This window comes from Bombina bombina, chromosome 4 (assembly GCF_027579735.1).
Source record: "Bombina bombina isolate aBomBom1 chromosome 4, aBomBom1.pri, whole genome shotgun sequence".
Taxonomy (NCBI): Eukaryota; Metazoa; Chordata; class Amphibia; order Anura; family Bombinatoridae; genus Bombina; species Bombina bombina.
Window position 1 is genome coordinate 1226106405 of NC_069502.1, and position 14212 is coordinate 1226120616.

At 44.1% G+C, this 14212-nt stretch overlaps 1 protein-coding gene across 1 annotated transcript in view; it reads left to right on the forward strand.

Annotated features, from left to right (window-relative positions):
- The window catches only part of LRRC73 (leucine rich repeat containing 73), a 118880-nt gene that overhangs the window by 70192 nt on the left and 34476 nt on the right, over positions 1-14212 (forward strand). The window contains exons 5-6 of the mRNA XM_053709386.1: positions 9164-9264; positions 9421-9607. Coding sequence (XP_053565361.1) covers positions 9164-9264; positions 9421-9607 — 288 coding nt within the window. The remainder of the gene's footprint in view (positions 1-9163; positions 9265-9420; positions 9608-14212) is intronic.

The window sequence follows — 14212 nt, forward strand, 5'->3', positions numbered from 1 at the left end:
TGCTGTTAGAGACAAGGTAATATCGATACATCATGATTCAACTCTTGCAGGGCACCCAGGGGTTAATAGGACAACTGAGCTCCTAGGAAGAAACTATTGGTGGCCTAACATGGCCCTCTCTGTTAAAAATTATGTTAAGTCTTGTCATATCTGCACAGTTCTAAAACCGGACAAAGCTCGTCCTTATGGTTTACTCAAACCTCTGCATATCCCTGATCGGCCCTGGAGTACTGTAGGCATGGATTTTATTGTGGATCTTCCACCATCATCTTCCTTTACCAATATCCTTGTTATTGTTGATCTCTTCACACAGATGGCACATTTTGTCCCCTATAAGAAACTTCCTACTGCACTGGAAACAGCTTGGTTATTCCTATTCATGGGAACCATCCTCTTATTTGGATGCTCCACGTCTGATCTCTCGTTTCCATCAAACGACGGGGAGGACCTGTCACTTGACTTAGCTTCAGCCTGTACCTTTAAGGCTTCCCTATAAACGCCCATCATTCCTTTGGCTCCCTGCCTATAGATTTGTGTTAGTGAAGCAAGACGTTCCTCTGAACAGACGTTCCTGCAAATCTTGGCTACTTAAAACTTGTGACCAAATTCCAGCATTTGGATTTAACCACCTTCTAACTTACTCAAGCTGGTATCTCTGAATTCTTTATTATAATCTAAGAGACTTTTCCGGACTTAATTAGTGCTTTGCCTTTTGACGAACTAAGAAGCACAACCACATTGCAGTTTACTGGCACTGACAGTTTTGTCTCCTACACCGCTTACAAAGCCAGCTCCTATACTCACATCAGCTCATCAAATCCAGGCTCTGGAGTGTTATTAATTCTGCTGAAAATAATATCAGACGCAAGTCTCTCCAGCTCTCCTAAAGCCTGTCAGCAATCTGGCGCTTCCGATTGGACGAGCGGCTTACACCCCTGTGACGTCACAGCCGCCTTCGTCGGAGCTTTGTTCAGCGTTCCCACACGCACTGTAAGTGCTGCAGCTTCTGTAAAATTGACTGATCTCCTCAACAGGTACTTTACCAGCATCAGAGGTATTAACATTGCTGCCTTCATGTTTATTTGATAAGACTGCAACTACAACAGACTTTATCCTATTCCCACATTAGTATCTCTTATTCAGTATAACAGGATTACTCGCAATTACTTCTGTAACCAATTTTCTTTCTCATCACCCCTTGTGGTGTTTATTCCACCATTACATATTGTCTGCAGTTGTGATTCAATACATTATTTGCCACAACCTTACACTAATCCAGGCGCCATCTTGTCAACAAGCAAAGTCCCATACCGACATCGTACTATCCTTCCTGAGAACTCACGGGTGGAAGGTAAATCTGGAAAAGAGTTCCTTAATCCGAAGACAAGGGTGATTTTCTTGGGAACTCTAATCGATTCTATATCTATGAGGATTTTCCTGACAGAGGTCAGGAAATCAAAGATTCTAGATTCCTGTTGAGCCCTTCAGTCCAATCTTCGGCCGTCAGTGGCCCAGTGCATGGAAGTAATCGGACTGATGGTGGCTCGGTTTCACCTCAGACCTCTGCAGCTAAACATTCTCAGGCTGTGGAATGGAGATTATGCAGACTTGTCTCCTCGAATAATCCTGGAACAGGAGACAAGGGACTCACTTCAATGGTGGTTGTCTCTGGATCATCTATCCCAGGGAATATGCTTTCGCAGACCATTCTGGGTGATTGTGACAACAGATGCCAGCCTTCTAGGGTGGGGAGCTGTCTGGGGTTCCCTAAAGGCTCAGGGAGTGTGGACTCAGGAGGAGTCTGTTCTTCCTATAAACATCCTGGAACTGAGAGCGATCTTCAATGCTCTTCTGGCCTGGCCTCAGTTGGCTTCGGCTCAGTTCAGCAGATTCCAGACAGACAACATAACGACAGTGGCTTACATCAATCATCAGGGAGGAACAAGGAGTTACTTAGCGATGACCGAGGTAGCCATGATAATCCGGTGGGTGGAGGCCCATTCTACTGCTCCTATTTTACGCTTCCCTAACCCTGATTTGCCTTACATACTTGAAGTGGATTCGTCCAATTATGCAGTTGGTACAGTGTTATCCCAACAGACTTTCCCTACAGATCCTATTCATCCTGTTGCATTTTATTCAAAACTTATGTAGGCACCAGAGATAAATTATTCTATAGGAGACAAAGAGCTTCTCGTCATTAGGAAGTCCCTGGAACATTGGCGTCATCTTCTAGAGGGTACCAGCATCTCTATACTTATTTATACTGACCACCGTAATCTGGAGTATCTACAATCCAGCAAGACACTCTCTGCAAGACAACTCAGATGGAGTTTATACTTCACAAGATTCAACTTTCACATCACCTATCGTCCTGGCTGATGCTTTATCCAGATCTCTCAGCTCACTTCCTCCACAGACTTCACCACAGGCTGTGTTGTCCCCAGATCATTTCATTGGTTTCACGCAATATTTCTCAGATTCTTTAATTTCTTCCCAACTGCAGGATGAATCTATGTCGAAGACCAGTTTACATAGAAGAGAAGATGGGTTTTACTGTAATAAAAACAGAATATGCCTACCTCCTGCTGTTAGAGACAAGGTAATATCGATACATCATGATTCAACTCTTGCAGGGCACCCAGGGGTTAATAGGACAACTGAGCTCCTAGGAAGAAACTATTGGTGGCCTAACATGGCCCTCTCTGTTAAAAATTATGTTAAGTCTTGTCATATCTGCACGGTTCTAAAACCGGACAAAGCTCGTCCTTATGGTTTACTCAAACCTCTGCATATCCCTGATCGGCCCTGGAGTACTGTAGGCATGGATTTTATTGTGGATCTTCCACCATCATCTTCCTTTACCAATATCCTTGTTATTGTTGATCTCTTCACACAGATGGCACATTTTGTCCCCTATAAGAAACTTCCTACTGCACTGGAAACAGCTTGGTTATTCCTATTCATGGGAACCATCCTCTTATTTGGATGCTCCACGTCTGATCTCTCGTTTCCATCAAACGACGGGGAGGACCTGTCACTTGACTTAGCTTCAGCCTGTACCTTTAAGGCTTCCCTATAAACGCCCATCATTCCTTTGGCTCCCTGCCTATAGATTTGTGTTAGTGAAGCAAGACGTTCCTCTGAACAGACGTTCCTGCAAATCTTGGCTACTTAAAACTTGTGACCAAATTCCAGCATTTGGATTTAACCACCTTCTAACTTACTCAAGCTGGTATCTCTGAATTCTTTATTATAATCTAAGAGACTTTTCCGGACTTAATTAGTGCTTTGCCTTTTGACGAACTAAGAAGCACAACCACATTGCAGTTTACTGGCACTGACAGTTTTGTCTCCTACACCGCTTACAAAGCCAGCTCCTATACTCACATCAGCTCATCAAATCCAGGCTCTGGAGTGTTATTAATTCTGCTGAAAATAATATCAGACGCAAGTCTCTCCAGCTCTCCTAAAGCCTGTCAGCAATCTGGCGCTTCCGATTGGACGAGCGGCTTACACCCCTGTGACGTCACAGCCGCCTTCGTCGGAGCTTTGTTCAGCGTTCCCACACGCACTGTAAGTGCTGCAGCTTCTGTAAAATTGACTGATCTCCTCAACAGGTACTTTACCAGCATCAGAGGTATTAACATTGCTGCCTTCATGTTTATTTGATAAGACTGCAACTACAACAGACTTTATCCTATTCCCACATTAGTATCTCTTATTCAGTATAACAGGATTACTCGCAATTACTTCTGTAACCAATTTTCTTTCTCATCACCCCTTGTGGTGTTTATTCCACCATTACATATTGTCTGCAGTTGTGATTCAATACATTATTTGCCACAACCTTACACTAATCCAGGCGCCATCTTGTCAACAAGCAAAGTCCCATACCGACATCGTACTATCCTTCCTGAGAACTCACGGGTGGAAGGTAAATCTGGAAAAGAGTTCCTTAATCCGAAGACAAGGGTGATTTTCTTGGGAACTCTAATCGATTCTATATCTATGAGGATTTTCCTGACAGAGGTCAGGAAATCAAAGATTCTAGATTCCTGTTGAGCCCTTCAGTCCAATCTTCGGCCGTCAGTGGCCCAGTGCATGGAAGTAATCGGACTGATGGTGGCTCGGTTTCACCTCAGACCTCTGCAGCTAAACATTCTCAGGCTGTGGAATGGAGATTATGCAGACTTGTCTCCTCGAATAATCCTGGAACAGGAGACAAGGGACTCACTTCAATGGTGGTTGTCTCTGGATCATCTATCCCAGGGAATATGCTTTCGCAGACCATTCTGGGTGATTGTGACAACAGATGCCAGCCTTCTAGGGTGGGGAGCTGTCTGGGGTTCCCTAAAGGCTCAGGGAGTGTGGACTCAGGAGGAGTCTGTTCTTCCTATAAACATCCTGGAACTGAGAGCGATCTTCAATGCTCTTCTGGCCTGGCCTCAGTTGGCTTCGGCTCAGTTCAGCAGATTCCAGACAGACAACATAACGACAGTGGCTTACATCAATCATCAGGGAGGAACAAGGAGTTACTTAGCGATGACCGAGGTAGCCATGATAATCCGGTGGGTGGAGGCCCATTCTTGCCATCTGCCAGCGATCCACATTCCAGGGGTGGACAACTGGGAGGCGGATTTTCTGAGCAGGCAGACTTTTCATCCGGGGGAGTGGGAAGGAACTCCATCCGGAAGTGTTTTCCAATCTCATTCTCAAGTGAGGTCGGCCGGAGTTAGATCTCATGGCATCTCGTCAGAATGCCAAGCTCCCGAGATACGGGTCCAGGTCCAGGGACCCCAGGCGGAAATGATAGATGCTTTGGCAGTTCCTTGGTCCTTCAGCCTAGCATATCTATTCCCTCCGTTTGCTCTCCTTCCTCATGTTATTGCTCGAATCAAACAGGAGAAGGCATCAGTGATCCTCATAGCTCCTGCGTGGCCTTGCAGGCTTTGGTATGCCGATCTGGTGGACATGTCATCCCTGCCACCTTGGAAACTTCCGTTGAGGAAGGACCTTCTCATTCAAGGACCCTTCCTTCACCCAAATCTAGCTTCTCTGCAGCTGAATGCTTGGAGATTGAACGCTTAATTCTATCCAAGCGGGGTTTCTTGACTCTGTCATAGAAACCTTAATTCAGGCATGTAAGCCTGTAACTAGACGGATTTACCATAAGATATGGCGTAAATATCTTTATTGGTGTGAATCCAAGGGTTATTCATGGAGTAGGGTCAGGATTCCCAGGATTTTGTTTTTTCTCCAAGAAGGATTGGAGAAGGGTTTATCGGCAAGTTCACTAAAGGGTCAGATCTCTGCCTTATCTATTTTGTTACACAAGCGTCTGGCAGATGTCCCAGATGTTCAGTCTTTTGTCAGGCTTTGGTTAGAATCAGGCCTGTGTTTAAACCAATTGCTCCTCCATGGAGTTTGAATTTAGTTCTAAAAGTTCTTCAAGGGGCTCCGTTTGAGCCTATGCATTCCTTAGATATTAAGTTGTTATCTTGGAAAGTTTTGTTTCTTGTTGCCATTTCTTCAGCTCGGAGAGTGTCTGAGCTTTCGGCATTTAATATAATTCTCCTTACCTTATTTTTCATTCGGATAAGGTGGTTTTACGTACTAAACTTGTTTTTCTTCCTAAGGTTGTTTCTGACAGGAACATTAATCAGGAGATTGTTGTTCCTTCCTTGAGTCCTAATCCTTCTTCTCAAAAGGAACGTCTTTTGCACAATTTGGACGTGGTCCGTGCTTTGAAGTTTTATTTGCAAGCGACTAAGGATTTTCGTCAATCATCTTCTTTGTTTATCGTTTTCTCTGGAAAACGTAAAGATCAGAAAGCTATGGCTACCTCTCTTTCTTTTTGGCTGAAGAGTATCATCCGTTTTGCTTATGAGACTGCTGGACAGCAGCCTCCTGAGAGAATTACGGCTCATTCCACTAGGTTGGTTGCTTCCTCATGGGCATTCAAAAATGAAGCTTCTGTAGAACAGATTTGCAAGGCTGCAAATTGGTCCTCTCTTCATACTTTTTCTAAATTTTACAAATTTGATACTTTTGCCTCTGCTGAGGCTGTTTTTGGGAGGAAGGTTCTTCAAGCAGTGGTGCCTTTTGTTTAGGTTTCCTGTCTTGTCCCTCCCTTATCATCTTTTGTACTCTAGCTTTGGTATTGTATCCCACAGGTAAGGATGAAATCCGTGGACTCATCGTGTCTTTAAAAAGAAAATTTATGCTTACATGATAAATTTGTTTCTTTTTAGACACGATGAGTCCACGGCCCTCCCTGTTCTCTGAGACAGGTTATTAATTTTTGTAAACTTCAGACACCTCTGCACCTTGGCTTTTCCTTTCTCTTCCTAACTTCGGTCGAATGACTGGAGTGGGAGGGAAGGGAGGAGCTATATAACAGCTCTGCTGTGGTGCTCTTTGCCTTCTCCTGCTGACCAGGAGGCGTAATCCCACAAGTAAGGATGAAATCCGTGGACTCATCGTGTCTAAAAAGAAACAAATTTATCAGGTAAGCATAAATTTTCTTTTTTCTTTTTTGTAACTTAGTGTTTATTTTTTTATGTAACTTAGTGTTTGTTATTTTTTGTAACTTAGTTTTTGGTAACTTAGTATTCTTTTTAGTGTAGATTTAAATTATTTGAGTAGGGTTAGGTGTTTAAATATATAATATAGTTATTTTAATTTGTAGTTTTATGTAATTTTAGTATAAAAGTTGGGTTAGATTAATTATTAATTTAAGATAATTTAATGTAATTTTATTATAATATTTAGAATAGGTTAATTATTAGTTTAATATAGTTTAATTTAAATCTAAAGGTAAGTTTAAATTTATTATAAGATAGGGATGAGTTAATATTTAATATAAAGTTAGCGGGTTGTTAGATTTAGGGGTTAATAGGTTAATTTAGTTTATGGTGATGTGGGGGGCTGGTGGTTTAGGGGTTAATACATTTATTTAGTTGCGGTGGGCTCCGGGAGCGGCAGGATAGGGGTTAATAACTTAATGTAGGTGGCTGCAGTGTTGGGAGGCGGCAGATTAGGGGTTAATAAGTATAATGTAGGTGGCGGTGGGCTCTGGGAGCGGAGGAATAGGGGTTAATAAGTTTATTAGAGTGGTGGTGGGCTCCGGGAGCGGCAGTTTAGGGGTTAATAACTTTATTAAGTTGCGGCGGGGTCCGGGAGCGGCGGTATAGGGGTTAAACAGTTTAGTATAGTGTGGGTGTTTAGTGACAGTATACAAATAAAGCTGTGAAAAAGCCGAAGGAGCAGTGAGATCGATGACTGTTAGTTAACAACAGTCCGCTGCTCATCGCTCCGTACTGGGTGCATGGCTTTTTGACAGCTTTTTTGGTAAATATGGAGAGTGTATTCAGGTCCGCGGCGGCGATGTTAGGCGAGCGTAGTGGTGCCGGCGAATGCAGCACAGTTGACGGCTTGATAAGTAGGCCTCATTGTCTCTGTTAGCTGTGTTTGTCATGTGACTGGTTGTGTCTGTACAATGTTAGCTGTGTGTGCCATGTGACTTGTGTCTGTAGAATACGCATTGTCTCTGTTAGCTGTGTGTGTCATTGTGTGACTAGTTGTGTCTGTACAATACACACATTGTCTCTGTTGTGTTACTGGTTTTATCTTTATAATACACACATTGTCTCTGTTAGCTGTGTGTGTTGTGTGACTGGTTGTGTCTACACAATACACACATTGTCTCTGTTAGTTGTGTGTCGTGTGACTGGTTTTGTCTGTACAATACACACATTGTCTCTGTTAGCTCTGTGTGTCGTGCGACTGGTTGTGTCTGTACAATACACACATTGTCTCTGTTAGCTCTGCGTGTCATGTGACTGGTTGTGTCTGTACAATACACACATGTTCTCTGTTAGTTGTGTGTGTGTCATGTGATTGGTTGAGTCTGTACAATACACACATTGTCTCTGTTAGCTGTGTGTGTCATTGTGTGACTGGTTGTGTTTGTACAATACACACATTGTCTCTGTTCGCTCTGTGTGTCATTGTGTGACTGGTTGTGTCTGTACAATACACACATGGTCTCTGTTAGCTGTGTGTGTCATCGTGTGACTGGTTGTGTGTGTACAGTAATCACATTCTTTCTGTTTGATGTATTGTTATGTTACTGGTTGTGACTAATTATATTGTCTCGGTAAGCTGTAAGCTGTTTGTGTTGTGCATATTGTCTCGGTGAGCTGTGTGTGCTGTGCATATTGTATTGGTAAGCTGTTTGTGTTGTGCATATTGCCTCGGTGAGCTGTGTGTGCTGTGCATATTGTATTGGTAAGCTGTGTGTGCTGTGCATATTGTCTCGGTAAGCTGTTTGTGTTGTGCATATTGTCTCGGTAAGCTGTGTGTGCTGTGCATATTGTCTCTGTCAGCTGTGTGTGCTGTGCATATTGTCTCGGTAAGCTGTGTGTGCTGTGCATATTGTCTCGGTAAGCTGTGTGTGCTGTACATATTGTCTCAGTAAGCTGTGTGTGCTGTGCATATTGTCTCAGTAAGCTGTGTGTGCTGTGCATATTGTCTCGGTAAGCTGTGTGTGCTGTGCATATTGTCTCAGTAAGCCGTGTGTGCTGTGCATATTGTCTCGGTAAGCTGTGTGTGCTGTGCATATTGTCTCGGTAAGCTGTGTGTGCTGTGCATATTGTCTCGGTAAGCTGTGTGTGCTGTGCATATTGTCTCGGTAAGCTGTGTGTGTTGTGCATATTGTCTCGGTAAGCTGTGTGTGCTGTGCATATTGTCTCAGTAAGCTGTGTGTGCTGTGCATATTGTCTCGGTAAGCCGTGTGTGCTGTGCATATTGTCTCGGTAAGCTGTGTGTGCTGTGCATATTGTCTCAGTAAGCCGTGTGTGCTGTGCATATTGTCTCGGTAAGCTGTGTGTGCTGTGCATATTGTCTCGGTAAGCTGTGTGTGTTGTGCATATTGTCTCGGTAAGCTGTGTGTGCTGTGCATATTGTCTCAGTAAGCTGTGTGTGCTGTGCATATTGTCTCAGTAAGCCGTGTGTGCTGTGCATATTGTCTCAGGAAGCTGTGTGTGCTGTGCATATTGTCTCAGGAAGCTGTTTGTGCTGTGCATTTTCTCTGTGAGTCGGCATGTTTGCAGTTGTGGTTTTTGCCAGCACCGTTACCAGTGTCTTTGTGTTTCTTCAGGAGATCACATTGCCTCTATGTTAGCTGTGTGTGTGGCATCCAGTCGTACCTTGGAGGTGTTGGATTTGGAAGGGACAGGGCTCACCAATCAGTCTGCTCAGGTACCTCTATCATGACATGTACAGCGGCACCAGATATCACATGTAGCCGCTGCCTATAATCCTGCATGTTGTTCTGATGTACAAGGTATGGCATGCTATGTTATCAGCTATGTACTAACTTTCCCCTGCTGTATATCTGCATCTTTGTCCCTTCAGATCCTTCTGGACATGGTGCAGAACTACCCAACTCCCCTGAAGTCCTTGGTCCTGTCTGAGAACAATATCAGTATGGACCTGCAACAGCAGATAGCAGACCTGCTCTCAGAGGGAGAGGAGGAGGAGGAGGGTGATAGCCGAGGACAGGAGCAACCAGTGAGAGAGAAAAGATCCAGCCACACCTCAGGTACGGTGATATAGGCCGACCATAACAGTAGCAAGGCGTCCAGTTACAGAAAGGGAGGGACTGTATACAGTAGTCTGTACAGAGAGGTGGGAGCAGCCTGCAGGGATCTGTGGATAGAGGAGGTGTATGGGATGTAGGTATCTGCAGACAGAGAAGAGAATATGGAGCGTAGTGATCTGCTGTGAGAAAGAGAGGAATATGGTGTATAGGGATCTTTAGAGAGAGAGGGGAGTGTGGTATATAGGAGTCTATAGAGAGAGAGGGGAGTATGGTGTATAGGGATCTATAGAGAGAGAGGGGAGTGTGGTATATAGGAGTCTTTGGTGAGAGAGGGAGTGTGGTATATAGGAGTCTATGGTGAGAGAGGGGAGTGTGGTATATAGGAGTCTATGGTGAGAGAGGGGAGTGTGGTATATAGGAGTCTATGGTGAGAGAGGGGAGTGTGGTATATAGGAGTCTATGGTGAGAGAGGGAGTGTGGTATATAGGAGTCTATAGAGAAAGAGGGGAGTGTGGTATATAGGAGTCTTTGGTGAGAGAGGGAGTGTGGTATATAGGAGTCTATGGTGAGAGAGGGGAGTGTGGTATATAGGAGTCTATAGAGAAAGAGGGGAGTGTGGTATATAGGAGTCTATGGTGAGAGAGGGGAGTGTGGTATATACTAGTCTATGGTGAGAGAGGGGAGTGTGGTATATAGGAGTCTATGGTGAGAGAGGGGAGTGTGGTATATAGGAGTCTATGGTGAGAGAGGGGAGTGTGGTATATAGGAGTCTATGGTGAGAGAGGGGAGTGTGGTATATAGGAGTCTATGGTGAGAGAGGGGAGTGTGGTATAAAGGAGTCTATAGAGAAAGAGGGGAGTGTGGTATATAGGAGTCTATGGTGAGAGAGGGGAGTATGGTGTATAGGAGTCTATGGTGAGAGAGGGGAGTGTGGTATATAGGAGTCTATATAGAGAGAGAGGGGAGTGCGGTATATAGGAGTCTGGTGAGAGAGGGGAGTGTGGTATATAGGAGTCTATAGAGAGAGAGGGGAGTGTGGTATATAGGAGTCTATAGAGAGAGAGAGGGGAGTGCAGTATATAGGAGTCTATAGTGAGAGAGGAGAGTGTGGTATATAGGAGTCTATGGTGAGAGAGGGGAGTGTGGTATATAGGAGTCTATGGTGAGAGAGGGAGTGTGGTATATAGGAGTCTATGGTGAGAGAGGGGAGTGTGGTATATAGGAGTCTATGGTGAGAGAGGAGAGTGTGGTATATAGGAGTCTATGGTGAGAGAGGGGAGTGTGGTATATAGGAGTCTATGGTGAGAGGGGAGTGTGGTGTTTAGGATTCTATAAAGAGAGAGAGGGGAGTGTGGTGTATAGGAGTCTATGGTGAGAGAGGGGAATGTGGTGTATAGGAGACTATGGTGAGAGAGGGGAGTGTGGTATATAGAAGTCTATGGTGAGAGAGGGGAGTGTGGTTTGTCTAGAAAGGGAAGGACACGGTACAGAGGATTGTGCATAAACTGACAAGCAGTGTACAGAGGATTGTGCATAAACTGACAAGCAGTGTACAGAGGATTGTGCATAAAGTGACAAGCAGTGTACAGGGGATTGTGCATAAAGTGACAAGCAGTGTACAGAGGATTGTGCATAAACTTTCAAGCAGTGTACAGAGGATTGTGCATAAACGTTCAAGCAGTGTACAGAGGATTGTGCATAAACTGACAAGCAGTGTACAGAGGATTGTGCATAAACTGACAAGCAGTGTACAGAGGATTGTGCATAAACTGACAAGCAGTGTACGGGGGATTGTGCATAAACTGACAAGCAGTGTACAGAGGATTGTGCATAAACTGACAAGCAGTGTACGGGGGATTGTGCATAAACTGACAAGCAGTGTACAGAGGATTGTGCATAAACTGACAAGCAGTGTACAGGGGATTGTGCATAAAGTGACAAGCAGTGTACAGGGGATTGTGCATAAACTGACAAGCAGTGTATAGAGGATTGTGCATAAACTGACAAGCAGTGTATAGAGGATTGTGCATAAAGTGACAAGCAGTGTACAGGGGATTGTGCATAAACTGACAAGCAGTGTATAGAGGATTGTGCATAAACTGACAAGCAGTGTATAGAGGATTGTGCATAAACTGACAAGCAGTGTACAGAGGATTGTGCATAAACTGGCAAGCAGTGTACAGATGATTGTGCATAAACTGACAAGCAGTGTACGGGGGATTGTGCATACACTGACAAGCAGTGTACAGGGGATTGTGCATAAACTGACAAGCAGTGTACAGGGGATTGTGCATAAACTGACAAGCAGTGTACAGGGGATTGTGCATAAACTGACAAGCAGTGTATAGAGGATTGTGCATAAAGTGACAAGCAGTGTACAGAGGATTGTGCATAAACTGACAAGCAGTGTACAGGGGATTGTGCATAAACTGACAAGCAGTGTACAGGGGATTGTGAATAAACTGACAAGCAGTGTACATAAACTGTGCATAAACTGACAAGCAGTGTTTCGAAGATTGCGCATAAACTGACAAGCAGTATATAGAGGATTGGGCATAAACTGACAAGCAGTGTATAGAGGATTGTGCATAAACTGACAAGCAGTGTATAGAGGATTGTGCATAAACTGACAAGCGGTGTACAGGGGATTGTGCATAAACTGACATGCGGTGTACAGAGGATTGTGCATAAAGTGACAAGCGGTGTACAGAGGATTGTGCATAAAGTGACAAGCAGTGTACAGAGGATTGTGCATAAAGTGACAAGCAGTGTACAGATGATTGTGCATAAACTGACAAGCGGTGTACAGAGGATTGTGCATAAAGTGACAAGCAGTGTACAGGGGATTGTGCATAAAGTGACAAGCAGTGTACAGGGGATTGTGCATAAACTGACAAGCAGTGTATAGAGGATTGTGCATAAACTGACAAGCAGTGTACAGAGGATTGTGCATAAACTGACAAGCAGTGTACAGAGGATTGTGCATAAACTGACAAGCAGTGTACAGGGGATTGTGCATAAACTGACAAGCAGTGTACAGGGGATTGTGCATAAACTGACAAGCAGTGTATAGAGGATTGTGCATAAAGTGACAAGCAGTGTACAGAGGATTGTGCATAAACTGACAAGCAGTGTACAGAGGATTGTGCATAAAGTGACAAGCAGTGTACAGGGGATTGTGCATAAACTGACATGCAGTGTACAGGGGATTGTGCATAAAGTGACAAGCAGTGTACAGAGGTTTGTGCATAAACTGACAAGCAGTGTACGGGGGATTGTGCATAAACTGACAAGCAGTGTACAGAGGATTGTGCATAAACTGACAAGCATTGTACGGGGGATTGTGCATAAACTGACAAGCGGTGTACAGGGGATTGTGCATAAACTGACATGCGGTGTACAGAGGATTGTGCATAAAGTGACAAGCGGTGTACAGAGGATTGTGCATAAAGTGACAAGCAGTGTACAGAGGATTGTGCATAAAGTGACAAGCAGTGTACAGAGGATTGTGCATAAAGTGACAAGCGGTGTACAGAGGATTGTGCATAAAGTGACAAGCGGTGTACAGAGGATTGTGCATAAAGTGACAAGCGGTGTACAGATGATTGTGCATAAACTGACAAGCGGTGTACAGAGGATTGTGCATAAAGTGACAAGCAGTGTACAGGGGATTGTGCATAAAGTGACAAGCAGTGTACAGGGGATTGTGCATGAACTGACAAGCAGTGTACAGAGGATTGTGCATAAACTGACAAGCAGTGTACAGGGGATTGTGCATAAACTGACAAGCAGTATATAGAGGATTGGGCATAAACTGACAAGCAGTGTATAGAGGATTGTGCATAAACTGACAAGCAGTGTATAGAGGATTGTGCATAAACTGACAAGCGGTGTACAGGGGATTGTGCATAAACTGACATGCGGTGTACAGAGGATTGTGCATAAAGTGACAAGCGGTGTACAGAGGATTGTGCATAAAGTGACAAGCAGTGTACAGAGGATTGTGCATAAAGTGACAAGCAGTGTACAGATGATTGTGCATAAACTGACAAGCGGTGTACAGAGGATTGTGCATAAAGTGACAAGCAGTGTACAGGGGATTGTGCATAAAGTGACAAGCAGTGTACAGGGGATTGTGCATAAACTGACAAGCAGTGTATAGAGGATTGTGCATAAACTGACAAGCAGTGTACAGAGGATTGTGCATAAACTGACAAGCAGTGTACAGAGGATTGTGCATAAACTGACAAGCAGTGTACAGGGGATTGTGCATAAACTGACAAGCAGTGTACAGGGGATTGTGCATAAACTGACAAGCAGTGTATAGAGGATTGTGCATAAAGTGACAAGCAGTGTACAGAGGATTGTGCATAAACTGACAAGCAGTGTACAGAGGATTGTGCATAAAGTGACAAGCAGTGTACAGGGGATTGTGCATAAACTGACATGCAGTGTACAGGGGATTGTGCATAAAGTGACAAGCAGTGTACAGAGGTTTGTGCATAAACTGACAAGCAGTGTACGGGGGATTGTGCATAAACTGACAAGCAGTGTACAGAGGATTGTGCATAAACTGACAAGCATTGTACGGGGGATTGTGCATAA